Consider the following 22,221-nt stretch of genomic DNA (forward strand, 5'->3'; position numbering starts at 1 on the left):
TTCAGTTTTATGATGTTTCCAAAAGTGACCACCAGATGTCAATCTAATACCAGGGACCCAAAAGTGTATCATTATCAATATTGGATCTGGCATAGTTCAGTTGGAGTAGTTTGCTTCCTAGCAAGTGGCACTCACAAATTTCCCTTGAAGGACCCACTTTGAGGGGCGGCAGGGTAGCCAAGTGGTTAGAGCGTTGGACTAGTAACCGGAAGGTTTGAAGTTCAAACCCCCGAGCTGACAAGGTACAAATCTGTTCTGCCCCTGAACAGGCAGTTAACCCACCCACTGAAAATAAGAATTTGTTCTTAACTGACTTGCCTAGTTAAATAAAGGTAAAAAGTGTCAAAAAATATATATATTCTTCCCTCCATTAAGAAGGCATTTGGGGTTTCCCCAAATAAATATCTGGGGATCTCCTGAATTTGTATATCTGAACATATGCGGAGGAAACTAGCTACGGTTATTGCGGCCACCTAGTGTGTGATGACCCAGATTGCCTCAGAAAACCCTGACTGTGTCGCATCCTCTGGACGGATTGTGCAGAAAATCACAGAACAACTGGTCTGCTCGGGGGTCAGCAGAGCAGCACCTGCCAACTAAAAACTGTACGTCTAAGTGTTTGCTCATTGTCTGTGTGAGTGGGAAAGACAGACTGCTCTAGTTATTTATCCAAGAAATAGCACTGAAACAAAATATACGTGAAGTTAGTCTGGTAAAAGTGCTTTGGAGGAAATTTGGAGCTGAAGTCCAGGGCAACATTCCTAAATATTTTCAAGCAGAGAATTAGGGATTATTTACTGCAGCTCACTGCTCAGGCATTTTCTTCATAATATGTTACAATACAATGAGTCCAAGAAGAGGAGAAAGACTGATATTATAATAAAGAAAACATGCAGAAAAAGAAGGAGTAGGTATGTTTTCCAGAACACAGTATTTATTGTTTTTTATTTCATGGCAATACACAGAACATCCCTTTCCAATTCATCACCTAAACTGTGTGCGTGAGTGTGAATGTGAGTGTTTGAGTGTGAGTGTGAGTGTGTGTTTGAGAGAGAGCAAAGTTGCATACAGACATGCTTTTAGAATCGTACAACCCTTTTCCCTTTCAGAGAGAGAGAAAGAGAGAGAGAGACAGAGAGAGAGAAAAAGAGAGAGAGATGTAGAAAGAAAGAGACAGAAAAAGAGAGAGAGAGAAAAAAGAGAGCGAGAGAGAGAATCATTGAACTGTGGATGATCCTTATGAATACAGGATATACTCAATATCATAACAGCAGAATTCAAGTGCACATAAAATCCTTTAATTCCAGTACACAACATTTGTTTATTTGTTTTTTAAACTGTTTAGTTTGCTCCATTAACTCAGGCACATTTTGCTTATTTTGTTTTCATATTCCACTAATAATCATCCACTGGTTTGGGAGGGGAAATCGCAGCGCTGTGGGCAGTGACGAGAGAGGTGCCAGAGATGCCCAAACATTCAAGTATACAAAGAAACAAACTGCATTGTCACATCTTCTCAATATGACAGATATGGACTGAGTTCCAACGAAACATCCTCCAGTAGAGTCTTTATTCCCAAAACCAGCCATCGAGACACAAGAGACTGCACCCAGACAGACAAAGCACTCTCACAGAGAAATCCATCGAGACATAAAAGACTGCACCCAGACAGACAAAGCACTCTCACAGAGAAATCTATCAGAGACACAAGAGACTGCACCCAGACAGACAAAGTACTCTCACAGAGAAATCCATCGAGACATAAGAGACTGCACCCAGACAGACAAAGCACTCTCACAGAGAAAGCTATCAGAGCCACAAGAGACTGCACCCAGACAGACAAAGCACTCTCACAAGGAAATCTATCAGAGACACAAGAGACTGCACCCAGACAGACAAAGCACTCTCACAGGGAAATCTATCAGAGACACAAGAGACTGCACCCAGACAGACAAAGCACTCTCACAGGGAAATCTATCAGAGACACAAGAGACTGCACCCAGACAGACAAAGCACTCTCACAGGGAAATATATCAGAGACACAAGAGACTGCACCCAGACAGACAAAGCACTCTCACAGGGAAATCTATCAGAGACACAAGAGACTGCACCCAGACAGACAAAGCACTCTCACAGGGAAATCTATCAGAGACACAAGAGACTGCACCCAGACAGACAAAGCACTCTCACAGGGAAATCTATCAGAGACACAAGAGACTGCACCCAGACAGACAAAGCACTCTCACAGGGAAATCTATCAGAGACACAAGAGACTGCACCCAGACAGACAAAGCACTCTCACAGGGAAATCTATCAGAGACACACAGTGGGACACCGTGCAAATACAGACAGTGTACCCGTCTGTTACATCTCCTATAGACCCACATACACACAACCCTGTGTTCAACTGGACCGTCTCCGGACGAAGAAAGACGTGAACAAGACATGTCTCAGATAGGAGTAGACCTGAGAACAGAATACACGCTTCAGGAAGTGCTTGCGAGGCAACAGTGTGCAATGGTGGATCGAGTTCTGGACATGAGACCCTGGAAATTGTGGTTCTAATTGGTCTGTTAAGATACAGTATATCCACGGTCTTCTCATTTGAATACAGTATAACAGGCACACTATCAGCACATACATCTATCTTTGTTGGGGCGGGGGGGGGTGATAATAGTGTTGAGGAATTACACTTCTGAGAACTGACGTTGAACCTCTGGACCCTATTGCAATCCCCTCAGCTGACACATAACCCCATGTCACTGCCCTTAAAGGCATCAGGTACCTCATATACACAATTAACAAAGAAGATGAAGCGCATAGTCCTAATTCTCAAAGCGTTTGATTAGACTGTTGTTACAAATGGGAAAACATGTGCCGTGCGAGAGCTACATAGTTACTGAGAATGAGGGCGTGTTCTATAGCTGTAGCCCAGAGACAGTCCCTGTAAGATGGCATTGTTGTAACCACACAACAAAATACTATTAAAGTTTTGATACGATGGTGATAAGTGATACGTTCACTCTACATGACTGGCAGGGAAAAAGACGAGGCTACTAAAGATTGTCATTCAGCACTTTGCTCTGAACTACATAATATCTTGATTGAATTATTCTATTCACCACAACTGTCACCGCATCTCCTGTTACAGTAGCTCCTGTCACCATATCTCCTGTTACCGTAGCTCCTGTCACCGTATCTCCTGTTACCGTAGCTCCTGTCACCATATCTCCTGTTACCGTAGCTCCTGTCACCATATCTCCTGTTACCGTAGCTCCTGTCACCATATCTCCTGTTACCGTAGCTCCTGTCACCATATCTCCTGTTACAGTAGCTCCTGTTACCATATCTCCTGTTACAGTAGCTCCTGTCACCGTATCTCCTGTTACAGTAGCTCCTGTTACCATATCTCCTGTTACAGTATCTCCTGTCACCGTAGCTCCTGTCACCGTAGCTCCTGTTACAGTAGCTCCTTTCACCATATCTCCTGTTACAGTAGTTCCTTTCACCATATCTCCTGTTACAGTAGTTCCTTTCACCATATCTCCTGTTACAGTAGCTCCTGTCACCATATCTCCTGTTACAGTAGTTCCTTTCACCATATCTCCTGTTACAGTAGTTCCTGTCACCATATCTCCTGTTACAGTAGCTCCTGTCACCATATCTCCGGTCACCGTAGCTCCTGTCACCGTATCTCCTGTCACCGTAGCTCCTGTCACCGTAGCTCCTGTCACCATAGCGTAGCTCCTGTCACCATAGCGTAGCTCCTGTCACCATAGCGTAGCTCCTGTCACCATAGCGTAGCTCCTGTCACCGTATCTCCTGTCACCATAGCTCCTGTCACCGTAGCTCCTGTCACCGTAGCTCCGGTCACCATATCTCCGGTCACCGTAGCTCCTGTCACCGTAGCTCCTGTCACCGTATCTCCTGTCACCGTAGCTCCTGTCACCGTAGCTCCTGTCACCGTAGCTCCTGTCACCGTAGCTCCTGTCACCATAGCGTAGCTCCTGTCACCATAGCGTAGCTCCTGTCACCATAGCGTAGCTCCTGTCACCGTATCTCCTGTCACCGTAGCTCCTGTCACCGTAGCTCCTGTCACCATATCTCCTGTCACCGTATCTCCTGTCACCATAGCTCCTGTCACCATATCTCCTGTCACCGTAGCTCCTGACACCGTAGCTCCTGACACTGTAGTTCCTGTCACCATATCTCCGGTCACCGTAGCTCCTGTCACCGTATCTCCTGTCACCGTAGCTCCTGTCACCGTAGCTCCTGTCACCGTAGCTCCTGTCACCGTAGCTCCTGTCACCATAGCTCCTGTCACCATAGCGTAGCTCCTGTCACCATAGCGTAGCTCCTGTCACCATAGCGTAGCTCCTGTCACCATAGCGTAGCTCCTGTCACCGTATCTCCTGTCACCATAGCTCCTGTCACCATATCTCCTGTCACCATATTTCCTGTCACCGTATCTCCTGACACCATAGTGCTTAAGCCATATTCCTTAGCCAAAACATTGCTTTTCCTCACAGCAACAAACTCCCCCCTCACATGCTTTACAATCATGAACCTTATAGTCAGCATCTTTTCCTTTCATATTCAAAAAATCGACACACTGGAGCATGCATATGCATTTTTTAAAATGGGTAGTTAGGATTGGTGAAGAGAGCGCTGGTCAGAGAGATACAGACAGACAGACATACTGTAGTATCAGAGAGAAAGATGCAATCTTGTTCACACACCAAAGCAGTCTGTGTCTACCGCTCTTCTTCTGCTTTCCTACCTACCCGTCTGTCTGTCCGTCCGTCCATTCATCAGTCGTCTGGCTGTCTCTCTCTCTGATATACACTGTCTCTCCACCAAGAGGGGAACAAGTGACAGGCACATAGGCATTCATCCATCTATAGGACAGGATGAGCAGGGAGTAAAACCTGAACGAAACATCTCATACGTGCCAGCATTGACATACTCACATGTACATTCGAAAAGGTCAATATTTTCTACATTTGATATATAATATGTCTATTACTCTTTACTACAGAGGATTGTAATCCTAATTCATAATGAAACAACAATAAGAGTTATCACAAACCTCCTCCTCTTTCAACCTGGATTGTCATCTCCCTAAACTGTACATCCGTGGACGAACAGTCCACCCAGATCAGTTGGTTATTCCGGATCCATTCCAGTAGGTTGAGATGACAGAGTCCCTCCCCCAGATGTCCAACCCAGAAAACAAGTTCCGGTTACCAATGCGTTCCAATGGCGTTATCTAACGTTATAGCAACGTTCACTGTTTGCTGGTACTGCTCTCTTCTCCTTCTAGACAAAACGTGGGAGGGGAAGTTACAAGCAGAGTGGACCGGGGTTCTTGCTCAGGTTAGGTGGTCTACGTGATCAGTCCCCTTCTCTCCATCCTCCTTCATTAGATCAACCACTCTTGAGGAATGCTGCGAGTGGCTGGAGCCCGACAAGTGGGAGGACTCACTCTCTGTGTCTTCCTCCTCTAGCTCCGCCCTCTCCACCATCTTCCTAATTCCCTGTCCCCGTGTCTCCTCCTTCCTCTGTCCCTCCCTCCTCTGCTCCTCCATTGTCCACATGCTGTCCTCTATCTCGTTCTCCTTCCCCTGCACCTCCAGGTCAAAGTCCAACAACTCTTCCATCATCTCCTCAATCTCCATCTCTCCCTCCACCTCCGACCTCAGTTCATCCATGCTCACTGTCCTGTTGGTGTCATCCCTGTCATCGTCATCATCCCCCACCCTCCCCTCGGGCTCGCTGGCCTGGCTCTCACCAAACTCCAGGATGGTGGGCAGGTTGCCCTGCTTGGGGCAGCGCTTCCTCAGACTCACCAGGAAGGGCTGGGGCAGGGAGAAGATGTCCACATTGTTGCCCAGGTCGATCCACGTGACACTGGGGAAGCTAGCCGGGTCCTTCAGGCTGTCCGTCAGCTCCTTGAGGACGGCACGGGTCAGCCGGTTGCCGTTGAGGGCCAGGGTCTCCAGGCGGGGCAGGGCGGCCAGCGTGGGCAGGAGGAGGAGGAAGGCGTCGTCGGTGAGCTCGGTGAAGCCCAGCTCCAGGCTGCAGATGATGGGCGCGTGGCGCTGCAGGTAGGCACAAAGGCGCTCCATGTCACGCACCGTCAGGGGGATGCCCGAAAGGTCCAGCGTCCCGTTAGGGGGAGGGGTCGACAGCATGACCTTGAGACTGGGGGGAGGGGGGGAGAAGTAATCAGTTACAAGTCAGGATGCGTGTGTTAACCAGTTATCTCCAATCCAAAATATGTATGCAAATTGTATTTTTCCCTAGCACGAAACACGGCAAAGGTCCATATATCATATAGTCGATAAAACAATAAGGGTGACTGACGCATTAAGCTTTCAATGAGAGCCACATCCCCCAGACAGGAAGGGTATTACACAACTACACCATTATAAGAGCCTGTGATGAGACAAGGAGAGTGATAACAGACAGCAGGAGCCCCAGGCGTAGCGACAGGTAGGTAGACCAATTACATTACTTTCTGTAATACTGTTGTTGTCGTCACCATTTCCTGACACTTCATGTGCTTGAGGGGCAGAGAGGTGAGAAATGGGTTCACCCGCTTACATGGAAAGGTTTGCACAGAGATAATTAGAGAAGGAGAGTTGGGGAGAATGACAGAGAGGGAGAGAGAGGTTGTAGTTTCTACATACTTATCAGTCTGCCAGTCTGTGTTGCGTTTCCGTATCTGTCCATATGATCCACACAAACAAATGCGATGAGAGGGAACGGGGAGAGTTTCTGCCGACCTCATCGAACCAAACAAGTGGATCTACGTGGCAGAGCTAGAGTGTTCACACATTTTGGCATAAGCTTGTGTCTTAATACTGTGGGTGACACCCAGGTGTGGAGTGTCTTTTGAATTTGGTCACTATGAGTCACATAATAACTTAACGATTCCAGCGATGTGAGTTCGGATGACTTCGGAGGAGATACACAACGGTCTTTTTGCCGTCAGTCAAAACACAGTAAACAACTTAGCGGCCTTGTGGTTAGAGTGTTCGCCCTGAGATTGGAAGGTTGAGAGGTCAATTCCCGGCCAAGTCATACCAAAGACTGTAAAAATGGGACCTGATGCATCTCTGCTCGGCACTCAGCATTAGGGAGACGGATTGAGGGTAAGGCCCTGCGATAGACTAGCGCACTGCCCAGGGGGGGGTGTACTTGCACATCAAGCTGCCTCATGCTATAGAAACAGGACATAGGCTCCCACTCCTATGAGCTGTTCTGGGTTTCCCAAGGTTGGTTACTTTACAACAAGCAGTAAAACGCTGACTGGAAATGAGGTAATGTTGTTTGCTCAGAACAGTATCTGTGAAGTATGGGGGATGTGTAAACAAACACTCGAACCCAAACAACGACCACAGAGTCAAATGAGAGCTAGGAAGAAAGTGGGGAAAGACACAAAGAAAGAAGCGTGTCTGGATAATCCCAGACCTCAGGGGGTAGAAGACGACAAACAAATGTTCCAAAGTAAAAATGTTAGACATGCGCTCACAGCACATGGTGAAAAGAAGCAAAGCAGGAGTCTCGTGCTTGGCAGTGAAGGAACTCAGCAGAATGAAGGCCTGCTCTGCATTTTATCCCAATAAAAGGAAAAGTGAGATCAGACTTGAATGCCTTCCAGTTACAAATGGAAACAATACAAACGCATTTGAGGCACAATGAGGTCCGGACCCCAATTATTACTCAAGAACCCCCCCGGCCAAATGTACCGTAACAATAGTAAATCTCCCTCCCAATCGCTGTGTAGTGCCATGGTTTGAGCCAAAGCAGAGACTCATTTACTAGTTGGTCCAGGCATAGAATTACTAGAAGGGGACTTATCACTGAACGTTGACTTGAAAGTGAATGTCCATTATAATTATAATTATATGGGTCAAGCACTCTGCTCTAATCCGTCAACATTGAGACATGGTACAGTCCCACATATGCTGCTAAATCATTCCAGATTTGGTTTTGTTATTAATAACTTCTTTTTTTAAGTTTCAGAACCTCTCTCTAGCTAATGACTTTTTATGGGAATTGGGTCAAAGCAAACAACTGGAATCACTAGAACGGGAAAATCCTTCAGACGGTGTACAATTGATAGTACAGTCACATGGCTGACAGCCCACCAAAACACGGAATGTTGACTTAAATATCCGTTCTAGTAATTCTTGGTCTCTGGGTCGAAGTCAATGATGCCTGGGTTATGACCTCATGATGAATCCCTGGCTCCCTCTCAGGATTCCCCCTGTGACTTCTCCCCTGATAGTTTTAACGAACAAATCTAAAAAGCAGAGCAGAACATAAACAAAAACAGAGGAAACGTCATACACGACATCAATCCCACACTTTCAGATTGGCTTCCAACCAGAATCCCACGGTTTAGACGAGACAAACGCTGAGCCGACTGAGATGGCCGCCTCGCTTCGCGTTCCTAGGAAACTATGCAGTTTTTTGTTTTTTTACGTGTTATTTCTTACATTAGTACCCCAGGTCATCTTAGGTTTCATTACATACAGTCGAGAAGAACTACTGAATATAAGATCAGCGTCAACTCACCATCAGTACGACCAAGAATATGTTTTCCGCGACGCGGATCCTGTGTTCTGCCTTACAAACAGGACAACGGAATGGATCGCATGCAGCGACCCAAGGAAACGACTCCGAATAAGAGGGAAACGCGGCGGTGTTCTGGTCAGACTCCGAAAAAGGGCACATCGCGCACCACTTCCCAGTATTCTTCTTGCCAATGTCCAGTCTCTCGACAACAAGGTTGATGAAATCCGAGCAAGGGTGGCATTCCAGAGGGATATCAGAGACTGCAACGTTCTCTGCTTTACGGAGACATGGCTTACTAGGAAAACGCTATCCAGGGCGGTACAGCCAACGGGTTTCTCCACGCATCGCGCCGACAGAAACAAACATCTCTCTGGTAAGAAGAGTGGAGGGGGCGTATGCCTCATGACTAACGGGACATGGTGTGATGAAGGAAACATACAGGAACTCAAATCCTTCTGTTCACCTGATTTAGAATTCCTCACAATCAAATGTAGACCGCATTATCTTCCAAGAGAATTCTCTTCGATTATAATCACAGCCGTATATATCCCCCCCAAGCAGACACATCGATGGCTCTGAACGAACTTTATTTAACTCTTTGCAAACTGGAAAACATTTATCCGGAGGCTGCATTCATTGTAGCTGGGGATTTTAACAAAGCCAATCTGAAAACAAGACTCCCTAAATTTTATCAGCATATCGATTGCGCAACCAGGGGTGGTAAAACCTTGGATCACTGTTACTCTAACTTCCGCGACGCATATAAGGCCCTGCCCCGCCCCCTTTCGGAAAAGCTGACCACGACTCCATTTTGCTGATCCCTGCCTACAGGCAGAAATTAAAACAAGAGGCTCCCACGCTGAGGTCTGTCCAACGCTGGTCAGACCAAGCTGACTCTACACTCCAAGACTGCTTCCATCACGTGGACTGGGACATGTTTCGTATTGCGTCAGATGGGAATATTGACGAATACGCTGATTCGGTGTGCGAGTTCATTAGAACGTGCGTCGAAGATGTCGTTCCCATAGCAACGATAAAAACATTCCCTAACCAGAAACCGTGGATTGATGGCAGCATTCGCGTGAAACTGAAAGCGCGAACCACTGCTTTTAATCAGGGCAAGGTGTCTGGCAACATGACTGAATACAAACAGTGCAGCTATTCCCTCCGTAAGGCTATCAAACAAGCTAAGCGTCAGTACAGAGACAAAGTGGAATCTCAATTCAATGGCTCAGACACAAGAGGCATGTGGCAGGGTCTACAGTCAATCACGGACTACAAGATGAAATCCAGCCCAGTCACGGACCAGGATGTCTTGCTCCCAGGCAGACTAAATAACTTTTTTGCCCGCTTTGAGGACAATACAGTGCCACTGACACGGCCTGCAACGGAAACATTCAGTCTCTCCTTCACTGCAGCCGAGGTGATTAAGACATTTAAACGTGTTAACCCTCGCAAGGCTGCAGGCCCAGACGGCATCCCCAGCCGCGCCCTCCGAGCATGCGCAGACCAGCTGGCCGGTGTGTTTACGGACATATTCAATCAATCCCTATACCAGTCTGCTGTTCCCACATGCTTCAAGAGGGCCACCATTGTTCCTGTTCCCAAGAAAGCTAAGGTAACTGAGCTAAACGACTACCGCCCCGTAGCACTCACTTCCGTCATCATGAAGTGCTTTGAGAGACTAGTCAAGGACCATATCACCTCCACCCTACCTGACACCCTAGACCCACTCCAATTTGCTTACCGCCCAAATAGGTCCACAGACGATGCAATCTCAACCACACTGCACACTGCCCTAACCCACCTGGACAAGAGGAATACCTATGTGAGAATGCTGTTCATCGACTACAGCTCGGCATTCAACACCATAGTACCCTCCAAGCTCGTCATCAAGCTCGAGACCCTGGGTCTCGACCCCGCCCTGTGCAACTGGGTACTGGACTTCCTGACGGGCCGCCCCCAGGTGGTGAGGGTAGGCAACAACATCTCCTCCCCGCTGATCCTCAACACGGGGGCCCCACAAGGGTGCGTTCTGAGCCCTCTCCTGTACTCCCTGTTCACCCACGACTGCGTGGCCACGCACGCCTCCAACTCAATCATCAAGTTTGCGGACGACACAACAGTGGTAGGCTTGATTACCAACAACGACGAGACGGCCTACAGGGAGGAGGTGAGGGCCCTTGGAGTGTGGTGTCAGGAAAATAACCTCACACTCAACGTCAACAAAACTAAGGAGATGATTGTGGACTTCAGGAAACAGCAGAGGGAACACCCCCTATCCACATCGATGGAACAGTAGTGGAGAGGGTAGCTAGTTTTAAGTTCCTCGGCATACACATCACAGACAAACTGAATTGGTCCACTCACACTGACAGCGTCGTGAAGAAGGCGCAGCAGCGCCTATTCAACCTCAGGAGGCTGAAGAAATTCGGCTTGTCACCAAAAGCACTCACAAACTTCTACAGATGCACAATCGAGAGCATCCTGGCGGGCTGTATCACCGCCTGGTACGGCAACTGCTCCGCCCTCAACCGTAAGGCTCTCCAGAGGGTAGTGAGGACTGCACAACGCATCACCGGGGGCAAACTACCTGCCCTCCAGGACACCTACACCACCCGTTGTTACAGGAAGGCCATAAAGATCATCAAGGACATCAACCACCCGAACCACTGCCTGTTCACCCCGCTATCATCCAGAAGGCGAGGTCAGTACAGGTGCATCAAAGCTGGGACCGAGAGACTGAAAAACAGCTTCTATCTCAAGGCCATCAGACTGTTAAATAGCCACCACTAACATTGAGTGGCTGCTGCCAACACACTGTCATTGACACTGACCCAACTCCAGCCATTTTAATAATGGGAATTGATGGGAAATGATGTAAATATATCACTAGCCACTTTAAACAATGCTACCTTATATAATGTTACTTACCCTACATTATTCATCTCATATACATATGTATATACTGTACTCTACAACATCGACTGCATCCTTATGTAACACATGTATCACTAGCCACTTTAACTATGCCACTTTGTTTACTTTGTCTACATACTCATCTCATATGTATATACTGTACTCGATACCATCTACTGTATGCTGCTCTGTACCATCACTCATTCATATATCCTTATGTACATGTTCCTTATCCCCTTACACTGTGTATAAGACAGTAGTTTTGGAATTGTTAGTTAGATTACTTGTTGGTTATCACTGCATTGTCGGAACTAGAAGCACAAGCATTTCGCTACACTCGCATTAACATCTGCTAACCATGTGTATGTGACAAATAAAATTTGATTTGATTTGATTTGCCCCTCTCAGAGACAGGAGTCAGGACCTTAGGGGCATAGATACTACATACCACATGGGGACCGATCTGGAGTAGTTTGGCTAACAACATACATTAAAGCTAAGTTACACCCATTTGATAGGCAGTTTCATGTTAAAAGGATGTTTGGGGTGTGCAAAAGAATGACAGTACTATAGGTTTTACTCTTCTACTGAGTGTTATGATTAGCATGCTAACTGCTAGCTGTGATTAGCATGCTAACTGCTAGCTGTGATTAGCATGCTAACTGCTAGCTGTGAATAGCATGCTAACTGCTAGCTGTGATTAGCATGCTAACTGCTAGCTGTGAATAGCATGCAGAAAGCTAGCTGTGTTGGAACAGAGGCTCTTTGATGAGGCTCATTAAGGGGGACAAAATCAAATCAAAAATCAAATCAAATTTATTTATATAGCCCTTCGTACACCTTGATATCTCAAAGTGCTGTACAGAAACCCAGCCTAAAACCCCAAACAGCAAACAATGCAGGTGTAGAAGCACGGTGGCTAGGAAAAACTCCCTAGAAAGGGACACCAGTGACTTGTCTGTGAGGTCATCATCATGCAGTACCATCGATGCGGGTGAGACAAATATCAAGCCAAGGCCCTGCATACAAATATTCTACAAGAAATTAACCTAAACAATAGCTGTATAATGTCCATGAGGCCACAATAATTAGACTTTACATGATAAAAAAATAGACATTTGGCAGATACTCTTATCCAGAACGACTTACAGTAATAATCGCATACATTTTCATACTGGTCCACTGTGGGAATCAAACCCACAACCCTGGCGTTGCAAGCACCCTACTATACCAATTAAGCCACACAAGACGTTTTACATTAATTGAGTTCCTAATGTAAAACACAGTGAATCTGTTCAACCCCAATAACAAATAAATGATATCACATCCATGTGTGTTAATGATAATAACAGAGTAAATCAAAACAGTTATATCTAACTGTTTACCTTGCAATGAAACTGGAGACAAAGTGAACGCTTCTAAAGAATTTAGAAGTGAACATGGCTTCAGTTTTCCCTGTATTTAATGAACGATATCCAAAATGATGACACATCTAAACAGACAAGCACACGAGGTTCAACAAGGTTCCTTGCCCTGGCCATCCCTTTTCTGATAGAGGCCTTAACCTTCTCACCTCCTAGTCACCTCTCCTCTCATCTAATCACTGATGTCCCTGATATGTTTTCCTTCCATCCCTCTACTGTATCTATTCCTCCCTCTCATCTCTTCTTCTATTATATTTGATTCCATTCCATTCTATCCCCCCTCTCTCTCTTTCTTTCTCCCTCTCATTAATTATCACCAACACAGCAGGTGTGCACACAGTGGATGACAGTAGCAACTCTTATCTCACCTCCTCTTTCCTGTGAGAGAGGTGAGAGAGAGCAGACTCTCCCCACTTCTCTTTCCTCCTCTATGTGCTCACTGTGAAAGAGCAAGTTGACTTCATTTATGCATTATAGGCGTCGTTCCGATTCTAGCCCCCTTCTCCCGAAGTGTCCACTTGTTCAACCCTCTGCGTGCATTTAAAAGCATGGGATTGGTGCGCGAATGGCTGACGGGAGCGTGCCCCATATTCCACACGAGTCCATTTGTGAACTCAGCCACAAGTCAGTGCACCTCTGCGTGCATTTAAAAGCATTGGATTGGTGCGCGAATGGCTGACGGGAGCGTGCCCCATATTCCACACGAGTCCATTTGTGAACTCAGCCACAAGTCAGTGCAATGAGACACTGTTGAGTGTCCGGAAGGAAGAAGATCCTCTGAAAAGGAAGCTTGTTTCACTGTCTCCCCTCAAGGATAGACAATAGATGTCATCTCGTCAATCAATGAATCCGCCTTGCCCTCTCTCTCTCTCTCTCTAATCTGGCTCCTCTCAAGTAGAAGTCTCAGTCATAACGGAATGGTCTCTGAAATCAGTTCAATGTTAAAACAACCTTTCACAATGTTACGGGTACGGGTTATAGTTAAACGTCATCCACGGCGAGAGCAATGTATCATTTTACACATCGGTGACTGAACGGTTGGGGACCGTGCATGATCAAAAATATCTGAATAAAAGGTTGCTTTAGCATTGCTATCATGTCCCTCATCTACAGCATATCTCTCCTTTGCAAATCCAGTGAGCACAGATTAGATATGAAAGCATAGGTCTAACGCTAGGTGTGTGTGTAGGTGTGTAAAAGATAGATCTGATACTGATAGCACAAGAGCACACATGCAAATGAGAGGAGCCGACGAGCAACAGCCTCTTGGCAATGGTAGCTGGTCTGAAGAGGAAATGGGATTAATAAGGAAATAGTGCCAAGCAGTTTAAGTCAGAAGAGAGAGAGAGAGAGAGAGAGAGAGAGAGAGAGAGAGAGAGAGAGAGAGAGAGAGAGAGAGAGAGAGAGAGAGAGAGGGAGAGGGAGAGGGAGAGGGAGAGCAGAGAGACAGAGAGAGACAGAGAGAGAGAGAGAGAGAGAGAGAGAGAGAGAGAGAGAGAGAAGGGGGAGAGGAGAGAGGTGAGAGAGACAAAGCCACATACAAATTGAGAGAATGAATATTAATGGTGCAACCTCTTTTGCATATCATAACCATTATAATGGGACCCCGTCTTTTCGCTCGAATTGTGCATACTGGTCAAATGAGAAGAGAATGAATTTAGGGAGAAAGGGAGAAAGCCCGAGAACAAGGACTAACGGATGAGGAGCGAGAGTGAAAGAGAGCAGTCTGAGACTTGGGAGACACACTGAAAGCTCCTGGTGTCAGGCCTGTCCAGGTTGTTATTGATTAGTATTGTGCAGGGTTCCCAAAATGGTGCCTCCCCCCTTTGGAAATCTGTTCCAAAGTAGTCCCAAGCATAATAGAGAGATACAGCATGTGTGATTGTATACAAATGTAAGCAAGGTTGGAAGTGATGATGTTTTAGTCAAATGTTATATCTGTTGGACTTCTTGCTGTCAATTTGCAGTAAACAAATGACTTGTAATTATGTTCAAGTCCCTTAACCATCCATCCGCTCAAAAAAATGTTTTTGTCCCGCGGCAGAATCGAGCTGATGATCTCTGGTATGGTTCCACTCTGCAGACCCACTCTAAAATCCCTGTCAAGTGGAGCTTCATACAAATCTCTGACCCTTGGTGACCTGGTGACACCATTGTTCAGTGACATAATGCAACCCTAGTGACAGCAGTGCCATTGCAATATAATGAGTGTGGTATTAGGTGTCAGCTCGTCCATTGACAGAAAAGATGTCACTTTTCCCCTGTTTGTGTGTGTGTCACCTTGTCCTGGTCATCTGTCTCTATGGGAGACGGGCAGAGCTACGCTTGTCTCCCATTACTGCTCCATTCACTTCATTATCTCAGTCACCACATTCAACTCTACTTCTCAGATCATTACAGCTGCCACTCATTGTTTTGTGTAGGCCTGACACACACACACACGTCCTAATTTGACAGTTGTTTACTTGGTGGCCACCAAGCATCTGTTCTCTCTTGGCTTCCAGCGGTCATCACTGTCAGTTCACACAGTCTTGCTGCAGGGACCAGCGCTGTTAGTTGAGTTGGCTGTACAGTAGATCCTCACTCCAATGTATAGACTGGATAAAAGCCTTTCATTTCTAAAGAACGTTATCGGACAACCGCTAGTATATATATTTTTTTAATAATCTTTTCTTAAGGACATTATAGTCATTTAGCAGACGCTCTTATCCAGAGAGACTTACAGGGGTGAGTGCTTACATTTTGTACTTATGCGTACTGGTCCCCCATGGGAATCAAACCCACAACCCTGGCGTTGCAAGCGCCATGCTCTAGCAACTGAGCCTCACAGGACCTTCATTTAATAACGTCTTAAGGATACGCCCCTTTTTTTCAATTTTCGGGCTAAAATGACATACCCAAATCGAACTGCCTGTAGCTCAGGGCCCGAAGCAAGGACATGCATATTCTTGATACCATTTGAAAGGAAACACTTTGAAATTTGTGGAAATGTGAAATGAATGTTGGAGAATAACACATTAGATCAGGTAAAATATAATACAAAGGAAAAAAACATGCCTTTTTTGTACCATCTTTGAAATGCAAGAGAAAGGCCATAATGTATTATTCCAGCCCAGGCGCAATTTAGATTTTGGCCCCTAGATGGCAGCAATGTATGTGCAACGTTTTAGACTGATCCAACGGAAACATTGCATTTCTGTTCAACACTTTGTATCAAGACTGCCCAAATGTGCCTAATTAGTTTATTAATACATTTTCATGTTCAAAACTGTGCACTCTCCTCAAACAATAGCATGGTATTATTTCACTGTAATAGCTGCTGTAAATTGGACAGTGCAGTTAGATTAACAATAATTTAAGCTTTCTGCCCATATCAGATATGTCCTGGGAAATGTTCTTGTTACTTACAACCTCATGCTAATCTCACTAGCCTATGTTAGCTGAACAGTCCTGTGGGGGACCCACCGATCCTGTAGAGGTTTTAAGATTGGTAACGTAAACGCACAACCACAACTTGTTTCTATAAATAATAGTCGTCTTTCAACATTTCATACCTTGACAATCCCTATCTGTTCCAGGACAAATTCTATTCCATGTTTAAGGCCGAGTCAGCCACTGGCCCAACGACAAAACCATCCTCAACATTCATCAAGCCAGCGGTTCAGTATCTAACTAGGGAGAGTTCACTCATTAGGTGTCCCAGTACTTTTTTAACCAAGACGAAATGGAAATGGAATTTAGGGGGCTGGCACAACTTAGTCAAGCAGTTTCCCCTGGAAGCAGCAGTGTGTGTGTGTGTGTGTGTGTGTGTGTGTGTGTGTGTGTGTGTGTGTGTGTGTGTGTGTGTGTGTGTGTGTGTGTGTGTGTGTGTGTGTGTGTGTGTGTGTGTGTGTGTGTGTGTGTGTGTGTGTGTGTGTGTGTGTGTGTGCGCGCGCGTGTGTGTGTGTGTGTGTGTGTGTGTGTGTGTGTGTGTGTGTGTGTACGGTGCTTGCTTGTGTGTGTGTGTTCATGTCTATACATGCGTGTGGCCATATGTGTGTGTCCTTGCGTGTGCGCGGTGTGTGCTGGGGTCATGACCAATCCAGAGCTGAGGCAGAGTGGATGAGACAGCAGAGGAGGAGGAGGAGATGAGCCCTCTCCTCCAGTGCTCCTGTCTCCCATGCTAATTAGCTAGCGGCTAATGAAACCAATGGCAAAAGGCATTAAGGGCCCCGACTCCTCCACCACAGAGACAGAGGCACGGAGACCGGATTCACTGAGATAAAGCTAAAATGATCCACAGAACACATTATATGCAGACCTGGGTTCAAATACTATTTGCAGTCATTTCAAATACTTTAGCTAGGCTCGCTCTGAGTTTGCCTTGCACAAGAGAGCCAATGGAATAGTCCCAACAGTCCCACAAAGCCCGCCCCCTGTCACTCAAGGCGGACTCAAGCAAACAGTTAAAGTATTTGAAAGATTTCAAATAGTATTTGAGAAGAGGTCTGATTATATGCAGAGGACTCCATGTCCGTGAGCGTTAGTCAGTGAGATGGGGCTATTGAAGAGGTTTCCTCTGGCTACCTCTGTAATTACGGATGGAATGGTGGAGTCAACGAGGACCCGGCAGGCATTAACATGCACAGTGTTCCTCTACAACAGGACCCAGGCACTTACTTCAGACTACGTGACAAAGACGGAGTTTTCATAACTCGCAAACCGTGTCCCAATAACCTTCTCAAAACCTTTTCAAATGACATACTGATGGGGGTGACACTGAACTGGCCTTCGTTGTCTACGCAGCGCCGCTGTGTATCCATTCCATAACGAACGACGTCAGACTCGGTCTGACGAACAGCAACACTGACAAACAGAACGCATCTCTCCTGAAAGACAGACACACAGACACCGTTCTGAGGGAGGACACCCACGAGGTTAGGTCACAGAAACAGGGTGTTGATCACATTAGCACTGTACATGGCTCTCAAAAGTCCAGTGTGATTACCATAGAAGTATAATTACCAGAACAGTCATCATTTGAATTATATGGCAATCCCACTGGACTGTCAGAGACGTTTAAATATAATTATATTTCTATGGTCAGAGCCGTGTACAGAGCTAATGTGATTAGAACCCTGCTCTGTGGGCTACCGCGTAGGCGTAGTATAGTCCCTTCTAGGAATCCTATTTCTATGGTGATTACACTGTGGAACATAGCAGGTGATAAGAGAGACTGGAGACAGAGAGTTGGGGAACATGTGGTCTGTTAATCCCTCTGCTCCCCAGTGTGTGTGTGTGTGTGTGTGTGTGTGTGTGTGTGTGTGTGTGTGTGTGTGTGTGTGTGTGTGTGTGTGTGTGTGTGTGTGTGTGTGTGTGTGTGTGTGTGTGTGTGTGTGTGTGTGTGTGTGTGTGTGTGTGTGTGTGGCCCTGTGGGAACAGGCTCAAGCTAGAACTCTGAGGATATAAACACATCGCCGTTGGGCTCCTTGTAATAACCACCTCCAGGGTCAAAGGACCCATTACACGCTATATGGAAACAGACTCGCACACACACTCACACACACACAGAAGCACGCCAGCATGCATACAGCAGCTCACAAACCCACGCAGACACCACTTCCCCAGTTGCATGCGGTGCAGCAGCGGAGAGGTGTAGTGCACAGCCCTGAGAGCTGGAAGATCTGCAGCACTGACGGGGAGCGTAGCGCACACACACCCATCTGTAGGAGCTGTCACTCACTGACTCACTTAGCTGAGTAAATAGAGCTAGGGCAGTTAGAGCTAGGGGCAGAGTGAAGGCTGCTGGGAATAGATGATGTATGAAAAGATGAGATACGGTCTGTGTGTACAGGCTGGGTTTCTGCACAGCACTTTGTGACATCGGCTGATGTAAAAAGGGCTTTCGAAATACACTTGACTGAATTGGATTGAATTTGATTGATACACAGAATTGTTCTAGATGATATTTATATAGAAACACACGCACAGTCATTGATACACAGAATTGTTCTAGATGATATTTATATAGATACACACGCACGCAAAAGTAAAGGCACACACAAATAGGATGTCTTGTTTTAGTTGAGTTAGACTGGACTAAGCCAAACACACACACACCAGATGACGTGGCATTTTCGTGACTTCCTCTGCATCGACCAATGAGGGAGGAACAGGGAAATCAGAGAGGATGCTAGGAGAAACGATGATTCAGTCTGATCCTTCGGCCCAAGATGCCACGTCAAGCCTTTTATTTCTACAAAGTAATCACATTCACTAACGAAAAATAGGCCTGCCCGTGCAAGTCTGCCGTTTGTGCATGTAGGCAAAAGAGTGACCCCAGTCCACTGATCCAGAATTACATTAGGAAATGAGACACTTACATTTGAGAAAATGCCGTACAATGATCATAGCTTCTTCTGTGTGTGTATGCTGCCTTTGACCAAACTTTCTCTCTAGTTCTATTGACCCCACACACACAATGTGTCCCCTGTCTCCTCACCATGCCAGCGGCTTCCTCTTCAGTATGCCCTGCCGTCTCCACTGTGAGTGTGGGCTCAGGTGATAGGTCAGCTGGCGACACACCTTCTCCATGGCTCCCAGAGAATCCTCCCCCTGACACACACACAGAGACAGAGAGAGAGAGACATAGAGAGAGAGAGAGAGAGAGAGACAGAGAGCCAGAGAGAGCCAGAGAGAGGCAGAGAGAGGCAGAGAGAGGCAGAGAGAGACAGAGAGAGACAGGGAGAGACAGGGAGAGACAGAGAGAGACAGGGGGAGACAGGGAGAGACAGGGAGAGACAGGGAGAGACAGAGAGAGACAGAGAGACAGGGAGAGACAGGGAGAGACAGGGAGAGACAAGGAGAGACAAGGAGAGACAGGGAGAAATAGGGAGAGACAAGGAGAGACAAGGAGAGACAGGGAGAGACAGAGAGACAGAGAGAGACAGGGAGAGACAGGGAGAGACAGAGAGAGACAGAGAGACAGGGAGAGACAGGAAGAGACAGGGAGAGACAGGGAGACAGAGAGACAGAGAGACAGAGAGACAGACAGACAGAGAGAGACAGGGAGAGACAAGGAGAGACAGGGAGAGACAGGGAGAGACAAGGAGAGACAGGGAGAGACAGAGAGAGACAGGGAGAGACAGAGAGACAGGGAGAGACAGGGAGAGACAGTGAGAGACAGGGAGACAGAGAGACAGAGAGACAGAGAGAGACAGGGAGAGACAGGGAGAGACAGAGAGAGACAGGGAGAGACAGGGAGAGACAGGGAGAGACAGAGAAAGACAGGGAGAGACAGGGAGATACAGGGAGAGACAGGGAGAGACAGAGAGAGACAGAGAGAGACAGGGAGAGACAGGGAGACAGGGAGAGACAGAGAGAGACAGAGAGAGACAGGGAGAGACAGAGAGAGACAGCGAGAGACAGAGAGAGACAGAGAGAGACAGAGATACAGAGAGAGACAGAGAGAGACAGAGAGACAGGGAGAGACAGGGAGAGACAGGGAGAGACAGAGAGACAGGGAGAGACAGGGAGACAGAGAGACAGGGAGAGACAGAGAGAGACAGGGAGAGACAGGGATAGACAGAGAGAGACAGAGAAGGGAAGTGAAAGGGAAAGAGAGAAAAACAGACAGAATAGGTTATCATTGGCTGACAGAGGACCAGCGGAGATGAGTCGTAGCAAACAAACACTTCTTCCTTTGTTTGTGGTGACCGGAGAGGAGCTGAGGGGCTGAACTAAACACTCTCTCTCCCTCACCCACTCCTTGCTGGGGAGGGAATGCACTTCCATATTAAAACAGACAGAGTAGGTTAACATTGGCTAACATAAATTAATATTGTGAGTCAAGGTGCTACACCGTGGTCCTCTATGCACCTGTTTCAATCTTCAGAAACACTAGGTATTGACGGCAGGTTTTAACAGCAACAGCAAACACATCCACTAACATACCGTATATCGTGACATATAAAACAGCTGCTCAGAAAATACATCTACGGAGAACACGGGATGCTCTTACCATGGCATTACATTACTGTCTGACGTCATATCGATGCCCTATTGGTTCATCTGCTATTCTACACCTTGATCATCGGCCCCAGAAGGACAGTTGGTGCTCTTGGTGGTAAGATCACTAGAAATGAAATAGGAGCCATTATATCAGGCCTCTTAGGTTTGTTATTCAGGGAGAGAGATAATTAACAGTCTCTGGTTCAGACTGGTAAGCGGTTCAACGGTCTGCTCTGCTGCGCTGTTCCCAGTGTGTGTGTGTCTCTCTCTCTCTCTCTCTGTGTGTGTGTGTGTGTGTGTGTCTGTGTGTGTGTGTGTGTGTGTGTGTGTCTCTCTGTGTGGGTGTGTGTGTGTCTCTCTCTCTGTGTGTGTGTGTGTGTGTGTGTGTGTGTGTGTGTGTGTGTGTGTGTGTGTGTGTGTGTGTGTGTGTGTGTGTGTGTGTGTGTGTGTGTGTGTGTGTGTGTGTGTGTGTGTGTGTGTGTGTGTGTGTGTGTGTGTGTGTGTGTGTGTGTGTGTGTGTGTGTGTGTGTGTGTGTGTGTGTGTGTGTGTGTGTGTGTGTGTGTGTCTCTCTGTGTGGGTGTGTGTGTGTGTGTGTGTGTCTGTGTGTGTGTGTGTGTGTGTGTGTGTCTCTCTGTGTGGGTGTGTGTGTGTGTCTCTCTGTGTGGGTGTGTCTCTGTGTTTTTTTAAATTTATTTTTGTATTATTTTTATTTCACCTTTATTTAACCAGGTAGGCTAGTTGAGAACAAGTTCTCATTTGCAACTGCGACCTGGCCAAGATAAAAGCATAGCAGTGTGAACAGACAACACAGAGTTACACATGGAATAAACAATTAACAAGTCAATAACACAGTAGAAAAAAAAATGGGCAGTCTATATACAATGTGTGCAAAAGGCATGAGGAGGTAGGCGAATAATACAGTTTTGCAGATTAACACTGGAGTGATAAATGATCAGGTCATGTACAGGTAGAGATATTGGTGTGCAAAAGAGCAGAAAAATAAATAAATAAAAACAGTATAAAAAACAGTATGGGAATGAGGTAGGTGAAAATGGGTGGGCTATTTTCCTATAGACTATGTACAGCTGCAGCGATCGGTTAGCTGCTCGGATAGCTGATGTTTGAAGTTGGTGAGGGAGATAAAAGTCTCCAACTTCAGCGATTTTTGCAATTCGTTCCAGTCACAGGCAGCAGAGTACTGGAACGAAAGGCGGCCAAATGATGTGTTGGCTTTAGGGATGATCAGTGAGATACACCTGCTGGAGCGCGTGCTACGGATGGGTGTTGCCATCGTGACCAGTG

The 22,221-nt window shown here is 46.5% G+C and overlaps 1 protein-coding gene across 4 annotated transcripts in view; it reads right to left on the reverse strand.

Annotated features, from left to right (window-relative positions):
• Positions 1 to 1,350: 1,350 nt before the first annotated feature.
• The window catches only part of LOC123992980 (leucine-rich repeat-containing protein 75A-like), a 40,807-nt gene continuing 19,936 nt past the window's right edge, over positions 1,351 to 22,221 (reverse strand). For 2 of the 4 annotated variants that reach the window (XM_046294684.1, XM_046294683.1), the window contains 2 exons: positions 19,411 to 19,523; positions 1,351 to 6,204 (listed from right to left, as the gene is read on the reverse strand). In XM_046294684.1, the coding sequence (XP_046150640.1) occupies positions 5,373 to 6,204; positions 19,411 to 19,523 (945 nt within the window). In that variant the 3' untranslated portion in view covers positions 1,351 to 5,372. The remainder of the gene's footprint in view (positions 6,205 to 19,410; positions 19,524 to 22,221) is intronic. The other 2 variants (XR_006831338.1, XR_006831339.1) reach the window with 2 other exon arrangements.

This window comes from Oncorhynchus gorbuscha, linkage group LG13 (assembly GCF_021184085.1).
Source record: "Oncorhynchus gorbuscha isolate QuinsamMale2020 ecotype Even-year linkage group LG13, OgorEven_v1.0, whole genome shotgun sequence".
NCBI classification, from domain to species: domain Eukaryota; kingdom Metazoa; phylum Chordata; class Actinopteri; order Salmoniformes; family Salmonidae; genus Oncorhynchus; species Oncorhynchus gorbuscha.